The sequence below is a fragment of the Podarcis muralis genome, chromosome 7, assembly GCF_964188315.1.
Source record: "Podarcis muralis chromosome 7, rPodMur119.hap1.1, whole genome shotgun sequence".
Classification (NCBI taxonomy): domain Eukaryota; kingdom Metazoa; phylum Chordata; class Lepidosauria; order Squamata; family Lacertidae; genus Podarcis; species Podarcis muralis.
Genome location: NC_135661.1, coordinates 42,556,263 through 42,566,231, shown reverse-complemented (window position 1 = coordinate 42,566,231; position 9,969 = coordinate 42,556,263). Strand labels below are relative to the sequence as shown.

Here is a 9,969-nt window from a genome sequence, read left to right as displayed (position 1 = left end):
GATCATTCCAGCACAACCTGTCTGCAGCCTTGAGAGCAGCTTTTCCCAACCTGGGATGCCCTCCACACATCACTGGCATCCCTGACCACTGGCTATGCTGGCAGGGACTGATGGAAACTGGAGTCCCAAACCTTTGGAGGGCACCAGTTTCAGGGAGATGGGAGCAGAGAGAGTTAAGCACACCTTGTCCCTTGCTTCTGGAGCAGCAAGGCAAATAAAAAGGAGAAGTATCTATAACCATCTATCATCTATCTATCTATCATCTATCTATCTATCTATCTATCTATCTATCTATCTATCTATCTATCATCTATCTATCTATCATCTATCTATCTCTACCTACTATATATCAAAGAGGCCAAAGCAAAGCAAGTCATGGTCACTGGACTATGGAGTGACCCTTTTCAAGGAGGGGTTTGTGCCATCTTCTTCCCCCATTTGCAGCTCTCTCATACCTGGGCAGCAAGGGGAACTGTACTGTCTCTAGGTACTCAGCTCAGACCTGTGCACAAGCTAAAGATGCCAGCTTTTTATAGGGGTCCAGGAGCATCAGCTGGCTTGCCCTGGCCTCTCACTGCCAAGAGGCTTCCTTGGCTGGTGTGGTCTGTCCCCTTGCAGCTCTCTCTCGTTTCCCTGGAGCTGGGGTGGAGCTGGTACACAGTCCTGATTCTGGCCCAGCATCCTTTAGGTCCTGAGTACAGAACTTGTAGCAGGGCTCCAGCCCTGACAAACTCCTTCCCAGAGTCAGAAACACAATTCTGTTCAAAATGGTGGGTGAACACTGATTTGGGCTCCTGAAATATAGCTCAGGGGTTGCTCAGAGCACCAGTTTTGCCTGCAGATGGTCCCAGGCTCGATTCTGGCATTTCCAGGCAGGGCTGGAAGAGCCCCCCTGCCTCCTGCCCTGAAGAGCCACTGTCAGTCAGCATAGACAGGACTGAGCCATGGGTCTGACTCAGTAAGGCAACTTCCTATATCGCAGTTACCATAGCTCACCTGCTTGGCATGCAGAAGGTCCCAGGCCCATTCCCCAGCATTTCCCCATAGGGCTGGGAATGTCGCCAGTCTGAAATCCTGGACAGCCTCTGCCAGCCAGTGAAGACAATCCTGAGACAGATTGACTCAGTAGAAGGCAAATGCCTCTCTTCCTATTTAAACAAGAACCACGAGATCTTATTATATTTAAAGGAAGTGTCATGACTCAGTGAGATCACTTGCTTTGCATGCAGAAGGTTCAATCCCTGGCATCTCCAGGTAGAAACCGAGTCAGTGTAGGCAATTCTGAGCTGGATAAACCAGTGGTTTGACTTGGTCTAAGTCAGCTTCCTCCCTTCCTATAGATCTAGTTTACTAGGAGAAGTAAAGCAAGTCCTTTACTGGGAAGTGAGAAAGGAGCGAGGCAAGGGGAACTGGGGCATTTAGAGCACGCTGAAATACGGCTCCTTCTCTTTCTCAGATGCAGGCGCCTGCTCCAAAGCAGGCAAGTCCTCCTCTTCGCCTCCTCCTGGGGTCGGTGGCCCCTTAGCCTTGATGTCCCCATGCGGGTGGGCGTCAGGTTCCTTCTTCATGCTGGAGGCTGCATAGAATCTGTGCCTTGGCTGCTGCTCCACCTTCCCACACTTGCAGAGCTTCTTGAAGGCCAGGCGGAACTTCTGGGACATGAGGTTGTAGATGATGGGGTTGATGGCGCTGTTGGCGTAGACGCAGACCCTGCAGAAGAGGATGAACCAGCGGTTCAGGTAGGGGTGCTCCATGAAGGAGTTCACCAGCACCAGAGTCCGGTAGGGCATCCAGAGGAGGGCAAAGAGGACCACCACCACGGCCAGCATTTTGGTCACCTGCAGAGGAGCAAAAAAGAGAGAGAGGTGGGTGGCTTGGATGTCTTTAACAAGTTGCAGGTTTTCAGCTGCTTTTTCCATTTGCTTGCCTGTTTGGGATGTCATAGATCAGAAAATTCTACACCAATTCTACATATTGCCAGGATCTGTTCCAGAAAGGTGTAGGAATGAGACAGATAGGCCATTTTTATATTGCATACATTTTCTTCGTGTTGACAAGATTTATGCAGCAAAAGTAAATTTTCTGCAACCTTGTATGTTTAATGGGCATCTAAGAGCAACCTGCATTTGGCAGATGATGGATATCTGTGCAGAAATTGAGCCGTACTGAGACTGAGAACATGCCTCTATAGGTTTGAAGATCCTTCAGGTTTGAAGGAGATGGTGGTGCTTCTCTTGCACATGATACAGATTTACTTGTGCTGCATAACTGCAAGATAACCAAAGTGTATTGTGGTCTCAGGACAGTCTTGACACTTCATTTGACTCTTGCACCTGGGTTTTAAATGCTCAATAAATGCATGAATAAATCTGATTTTTAGCTTATTGTATATTTTAATTAGTTTTGAATGTTTTAAATAGTTGCTTTTACTGATAATCTCATTGTTTTATTCTTTTTGTAAATCACTTTCAGATTTATTTATTTGCAATTAAGCAATATATCAATTTTAATAAATAGATATGAGCAAATAAAAAGGGACAAACTCACAGAGAAGGAGAGATCCATTGTATGGCCATTTGCTATGAAATCTGGATGGAGCCTCTCTTTTCAGAGGCAGTCTACCTCACAATACTATTTGCTGGGGAGCAACAGCGAGGGAGATGCCTCTGCTGGAGGGTCTCCTGAAAGCATCTTTTGGCTACTGTGGGAAGCAGCATGCTGCAAAGCACCCAGTTAAAAAATAATAATCCAAGTCAGTAGGGCTGTTTCTTATTTTCTTAGTGCCTGGGGCCCAAATGCAGCCCTTGCACCACCATTCGACCATTGCTACCTTGGAGCACTCCTTTCCTGTGTGTAAACAGGGAGAGATGGAACTGCAAGGTCTCTCCACTGGCTCACTTGGAAGACTAAGAACTTTTGGCTCCTCTTTTACAAAATGTTCTGTTTCAGCTGGTCATTACAAGAGCTTTGCAGCTAAGAGCTTTGCTCCCCCCCCCCAACCCTTCTTTTTGTGGCTTGGAGGGAGTTGATAGAGAAACGTTAGAAGACACAGCCATTCAATGAAGCTGAATTTTGGAAGATTCAGGACAGAGAAAGGAAAGCACTTCTTCCTTCAGCGCACAGTTAAACTATGGAACTCACTCCCATGGGAAACAGTGATGGCCACCAATTTGGACAATTCTGAATGAAAACTGGGCAAACTCATGGAGGAAGGGGTTAGTGATGGCTGCTAGCCATTAGGGCTATGCTCTGCCTCCATAGCTGGAGGCAGTAATGCTTCTGAATACCAGTTGCTGGAAACCAAAGGAGAGGAGAGTGCTGCTGCGCTCATGTTCTTGAGGGCTTCCCACAGCTATCTACCTGGCCACCGTGAGAACAGGATGCTGGACTCAAGGGGTCATTGGCTCGATCCAGCAGTGCTCTTCTTATGTCTCTTAAGGGCAGGGGATGCCCTATCACTGGTATCCGGAAGGCTTTTTCAACTGAAGTGTGGAATAAAAGTGCTTTAAATCCAACACATGCTTTTAGCATCATGACACCAGTTCTCTGGAATTCTCTCATTCCAAAAGTGAAGCAAGCCCCAGCATCGTGACATGTTCAACGTTTGTCAAAAGCTTTTCTCCCAAGCCTTCCCAAATTAGCTGGCTTTATTTCTGTCATCTTTAATTCTCGTTGTTTATGATCTGTATTTTTTATATATTTTTTTAATTTCTCTAAACCGCTCGGTGTTTCTCTGGATGTAGAGCAGTTTTACAAATCCACCAACAAACAGGTAGGAACAAGAGAAGCATTGCCCAGAGCCATCATCAGCCCTGGATTTGTGGGGTGGGAGCGACACCGTCTACTGTGCAGCTTCACTTTAGAATTCTCTTTTCAGCCTGCCCTTTTCGTACCAGGACTCTTTCCAAAGAATTAAAACAAAACAGTGTCAAAGCCATCGCCACCGTGCAATGTTGATGAAGGCTCTGAGAATGCTTCTGGCTCCTTGCTTGGCAGACGGCAGTGGTGATAATTCAATTCCATGCAAAGCCAACATGTTGGCATGCCAAACAAGACAAATGTTGGCAAAGGGAAGGTGACACATCATATGAGTGATTCTTTAAAAAGGACTTGGATCTGCTTGGAAATTCACGTTACTATTTAGAAACCCTTCGTCCCTCCCTGCTCAGCTTGGGATTTATTTGTTAGTTGGGGAAGCAAATGCATTCTGCACATGCCCAGAAGCACATCCTGATTCCTTATGCTCCACATAGGCCACCAACATCTTCTGATGAGACACTTTTGGTGGCCCACTGTGTCCCTGAGTTCTGGTCAGCTAATCCTGACCAAAAGTCAATTCTGCTTTCTTTCGGACATGTTTTAAAAACTGCATCGTTCGGACAGCGTTTTGGAATGTGCTGGGTTGTGTGTTTTTTTAAACCAACTGTTTTTTATTGATAAGTTATTGGTGTTTTTACTATTGCTACTTTTGTATCATGGTTTTATGCTGTACAATAGATGGGTTAAAGAGATGATTTCAGCGGGTGTATTTTGCATGACAGCTTCCTGCAGTTCTATATCCCTACCTCACCAAAGATCAGGGCCGGGCAGACTTTAGGCTTGCAAGGTTATCTATGAGTCCCTCCAACCCCCCCCCCCCTTTATTGCACATTCATCATGATTTGTGCTCATGATAGTATTGGGGTGGTCACATGCAATTCCACTTTCAAACCTCTTTCCACCTGCAAAAGCTTTGTGCCAGACATACTGCTTGGTTTCCAGTCTGTGCAAGCCCCATAACCTTCCTTTGAAACCCTCTAACTTCTTATCTTATAAACGTTCCAGTTTATTTTACTTGTCCCGTCCTGTGGAACGCCCTCCCATCAGATGTCAAAGCGATAAACAACTACCTGACATTCAGAAGACATCTGAAGGCAGCCCTGTTCAGGGAAGTTTTTAATATGTGACATTTTAGTGTATTTTTTATCTTTGTTGGAAGCCGCCCAGAGTGGCTGGGGAAACCCAGCCAGATGGGCGGGGTACAAATAATAAATTATTATTATTATTATTATTCTGTTGTGCTGTCATGCAAATATGCCCTTTTACAGTAGATGGCAATAATGAAGTAATATATTTCCCTATATGAACCTATCTGGATGCAAAGATGCACAGTTTAAAAGTGTTTTAATTTTTGTTTTTAACTAGTTTGTTTTTATTTTTATTTTTAATAATCAATATTTTTAAATGTAAGCTGCCGTCAATCCCATCTTGGGAGAAAGGCAGGATATAAATATATTTAATCCATCAATCAATAACACTGGGGGAGCATCACAGAACAAATAAGACAGTGAAATGATGTGTGGATGGTCCAGAACAAATCCGCCATTAACACACTATGATTGTGTCAATCACAGAATACACTGCTGAGCTTTTGGACCTCTTGCCAGCACGACACTGTTCTCTCCAGTCCCCCTGAAAGGCTGGACCTGCCTGCCCATTGGCCTGAACTTGGCAGCACCTGACAATCTCCAGAGGGCTCTGCGTTACCTGCTTCCTGGAGGAGACGGGCACTCTGGTTCTTGAGCCGCTGGCCTTGCTCCGGCTGGCCTCTGTGCCATTCCTCTCTTTGCCAATCCTTACTTTGCAACTCTGGTCTTGCCAGCGTTGGGTGCAGGCAGTGGGCTGGTGTGGGATGGGGCTGCGGAAGAGGACCCTCCCGATGAGACCATAGAGCACCGTGGAGAGGAGCAAAGGGGTGACGAAGAAGAGGGCGAAGTCGAGGAGGTAGATGGGTAGGTAGAGGTTGCGGGAGACCTTGTAGCCGCACTCCAGCTGCTGGCTTTTGTTGACAGCAATGTCCACCAGGAAGAACCACAGGGTGCAGTACACTGAGGTGAGGATCCAGACAAAGGTGATGATGCGCTTGGCCCGCGACACCGTGCACATTGCCTGCGCTTTCATTGGGTGGCAGATAGCAATGTACCTGGGAGAGATGAGAAGGAGGAAGTTATTTGTGAGTAAAGACATAACACTGTGCTGAAACAGCAGTGGGGAACCTCTAAGCCATGGGCTTGCCAGGCAACTTGCCAGGTTGCTTTGACTAAGCCACACGCACTTGCCCTACATGGGTGCCACTTATTGTTTAACACTGATTTGGGGTAATGTTAATTAATTGCCACTGCATAGAAACAGGCAAATCAGACCCACCCAAAGGGCATGTTTCAAGATGGAGAGAGAAGCTGGTCAGGCAGCAGGCTGCCCAGTGATGGTCCAATGCCACTGGGATGCCACTGGGGGCCAAGGACCACATCTGTATGAAGTGGCAGAATGAGGATGGAAATACCCTGAATGATGGGCAGGGATGTGAAGATCTCCTGAGGGGAGAGACTGGGAGAGAAAGAAAAGCTCCCAGGTGATACCTGGGAGGAGCTGTCATTTTCTCTGAGGGTGGGGTTCAAGAGCTACTTTTGCATAGAGAGAAGATTGTGTACTTGTGCATTGTTTTTGCATCTTAGACTGATTTCCTCCTCCCTTACTTTTTAGGCTGCTGCTGTTCAAGGTACCGTATATCTGGGTGCACTGTTTAATTCTGTGTTGTTAACCACCCTGTGGTACTTTGACAAAGAGCAGCATATAGATTTAAATCAGGGATGTGGAACTTGTGGTCTTCCAAATGTTGCTAGACTACAACTCCCATCATTCCTGGCCATTGGCCATGCTGGCTAGGGCTGGTGGGAGTTGTAGTCCAACACCATCTCGAGGGCAACACATTGGATACCCCTGGTCTAGTAGAATGGAGCTACTCCTAAGAATCTTTTCTTACCTTTCCACAGTGAAGGCAGTGATGGAGCAGGATGATGCATTGATGCCCAAGTACTGAAAGAAGGTGATGCCAAGACACCCGGCAAACCCATAGATCCACGTTCCTGCCAGGCTGTCAGAGATGTTGGGCAGGCCAGCAGCCACCAGAACCATCAGATCAGCCACAGCCAGGCTAACCAAGTAGCAGTTAGTGGGAGTCCTCATCTCACGGGTGGTGAGGACCACCAGCACCACCATGACGTTGCCGATGATGCCAACTCCGCAGATGCCCAACACCAGGAAGACGGAGATGACCTTGTATTCAAGAATATCCAGTGGACTATCGCTGCCTACCAGGGATATGTTGGTGGGGCTGTCAAACTTGCTGCTGATGCTGCTGTTCTCCATGGCGGGGATGGAAGCGAGGAAGGTTTGCTGGTTGTTTGGGTCAAGAGAGGCACAGAATCAGATTTCACAGAGGAAGGTCTCCTCATTCCCATTCAACCCCATCAGCACTTGCCTTCAGCCAGACAGGGAAGTCCTGAAAGTACACAGATCAGACAATTAAAAAAGGGGAAAATACCACAGGGAAGGATCTACATGTTGTTTTTTTTAAAAAATGGTTACAAATATTGAGAAAACATAAAGAGACTAGGTAAAGGTAAAGGACCCCTGACAATTCAGTCCAGTCACAGACGACTCTGGGGTTACAGTGCTCATCTCGCTTTACAGACCAAGGGAGCCGGCGTTTGTCCGCAGACAGTTTTTCCAGGTCATGTGGCCAGCATGACTGAGCCGCTTCTGGTGCAATAGAACACCGAAACCAGAGTAGCGCATGGAAATACCGTTTACCTTCCTGCCAGAGCAGAACCTATTTATCTACTTGTACTTTTGGGGGGCATGCTTTTGAACTGCTAGGTTAGCAGGAGCTGGGACCGAGCAACAGGAACTCATCCCGACATGGGGATTCGAACCACTGACCTTCTGATCGGCAAGCCCAAGAGGCTCAGTGGTTTAGACCACAGCACCACCCTCAGGTATAATCAAATTAGATTCTATAATTCCACATTCACACCATACATTTAATGCACTATGTTACCACTTTAAACATTATGGCTTCCCATCACCACCCAAAAAATCCTGGGAGTTTGTTTGTTTGTTTGTTTGTTTGTTTGTTTGTTTGTTTGTTACGGGTAATGAGAGTTGTTAACAGACCCCTATTCCCCTCTCAGAGCTGCAGTTCCCAGAGTGGCGTAACATTCAATCCCTCTTCACAGGCAACTCCTTGAACATAGGGATCTCCTAACAACTCTGTGGGGCACGGGTGGCGCTGTGGTTAAACCACAGAGCCTAGGACTTGCCGATCAGAATGTCTGTGGTTCGAATCCCCGCAAATCCCCTTTACCTTTACCTAACAACTCTCAGCACCCTTAACAAGTACAGCTCCCAGGATTCTCTGGGGAAAGCAGTGACGGTTTAAAGTGGTATCATAGGGCTTTAAATGTATAGTGTGAATGTGTCCTAAGAATTCTATTGGGGTACATGGAAGAGAATCAAACTCTGATTTTTTAAAAAAATATTATATTGTCTTCTGGTGGCAGCAAAATGTTTAGTAGCTCAGCACTGGGAGAAAGCAGATAATGACAGCATTGCTGCTATCAATAAAAGCACAGTTGCAAATTTGGTGTGTGGGGCTAGTTGTCACGGCTGTATTTCCATATTTTGGATCTACTAGCAGGTATTATGGTCCCTGTATGTTAGTTGTTTCGCATTTATATTGGTGGTGTGGTATTATAATAATTGGTATTATTATTATTATGTTTATATACCACTTAATGCCAAAATAGGCTTCTAAGCAGTTTTAAAAATATATAGAAACTAATTACACAATATTCTTAAAATGCACAGTAATTAAAAATGCAATATTAAATGCACAACAAAACATACCATGCCTAATTTTCACACCTCTATCATCTCCCCTCTTCCACATTTATTTTGTAAACTCTCCTCATTGCGGAGTTGCTCCATCCCCTTGGTTATTTGGCCACCCTTCTCTGCACCCTTTCCAGCCTGTTCCGGCCTGCTGATTCTGTGTGGTTGGTGCTGTTTTAGCCAGATTTCACCCGCAGCCTGAACATCAGAAAAAAGGGAATAATTCTCCCAGGGCTTAACTCCAAGTAAACATTAAAAGGATTTCACTGTTAACTAATTAACTGGCTGTTGCTTTGTTGGCATTGTCCCATGACAGGGTCTTATTGTTGGTAGTTCTCTGTTTATGGAATGCCCTCCCTGGAGATATGTGTTTGTCTTCCTTTTTATTAACATTCAGGAGCAATTTTAAAACATTCCCATTCACCCAAGGCTTTATGGCTAAAAGATACTATTCCAAGTAACCTTGAAACTATTAGCTGTGGTGTTATGCGACTGTTGTTTTTTTAATAGATGTTCTTCACAATAATAATAATAATAATAATAATAATAATAATAATAATAATAATGTAATAATTTATTACTTATTACTGGTTTCCCCAGCCACTCTGGGTGGCTTCCAACAAGAGATTGAAAATACATTAAAACATCAGTCATTAAAAACTTCCCTAAACAGGGCTGCCTTCAGATGTCTTCTAAACGTCAGATAGTTTTTTTATTTCTTTGACATCTGATGGGAGGGTGTTCCACAGGGCGGGCGCCACTACCGAGAAGGCAACTGCCAGAAGGCCCCTTGGTGATGGACCTCAGTGTCCGGGCAGAATGATGGGGATGGAGACGCTCCTTCAAGTATACTGGGTTCGAGGCCGTTTAGGGCTTTAAAGGCCAGCACCAACACTTTGAATTGTGCTCGGAAACGTACTGGGAGCCAAAGTAGGTCTTTCAAGACCGGTGTTATGTGGTCTCAGCAGCTGCTCCCAGTCACCAATCTAGCTGCCAAATTCTGGATTAGTTGTAGTTTCCAGGACACTGCTTTTTAAAGCTTTTAATGCTTAAAAAAATTGTATTGTTTTGCTATTTTGTTGTTTGCTAGCCTGGAAAGAGAAGATAGAAATCTGATCAGCCCATAAATAGACCTTTACCTTCATGTAAAAATGTGGTCCCCCACTGAATCAGAGGGGCCATGACTCGAATGCTGACTCTGCGATGCAGGGCTCTTAAAGGACCCCTTGCCATTCACACTTTATCAGGGCCGCCTTC

At 45.6% G+C, this 9,969-nt stretch overlaps 1 protein-coding gene across 1 annotated transcript; it reads right to left on the bottom strand.

Annotated features, from left to right (window-relative positions):
• Positions 1–318: 318 nt before the first annotated feature.
• On the bottom strand, positions 319–7,322 carry LOC114602121 (thyrotropin-releasing hormone receptor-like). The gene is made up of 3 exons (XM_077931606.1): positions 6,803–7,322; positions 5,527–5,962; positions 319–1,838 (listed from the first exon to the last, which is right to left on the bottom strand). Exons 1-3 carry the CDS (start codon positions 7,186–7,188, stop codon positions 1,419–1,421), a joined length of 1,242 nt encoding a protein of 413 aa, XP_077787732.1. The 5' UTR covers positions 7,189–7,322; the 3' UTR covers positions 319–1,418.
• Positions 7,323–9,969: the final 2,647 nt, after the last annotated feature.

Excerpts from the sequence above, each read along its gene's own strand:
- LOC114602121 (XM_077931606.1), bottom strand. The coding sequence starts at position 7,188 with ATGGAGAACAGCAGCATCAGCAGCAAGTTTGACAGCCCCACCAACATA. Across the intron at positions 5,963-6,802 it reads ACTGCCTTCACTGTGGAAAG|GTACATTGCTATCTGCCACC; the intron begins GTAAGAAAAGAT and ends CATCTCTCCCAG. Across the intron at positions 1,839-5,526 it reads CCGTCTCCTCCAGGAAGCAG|GTGACCAAAATGCTGGCCGT; the intron begins GTAACGCAGAGC and ends GCTCCTCTGCAG.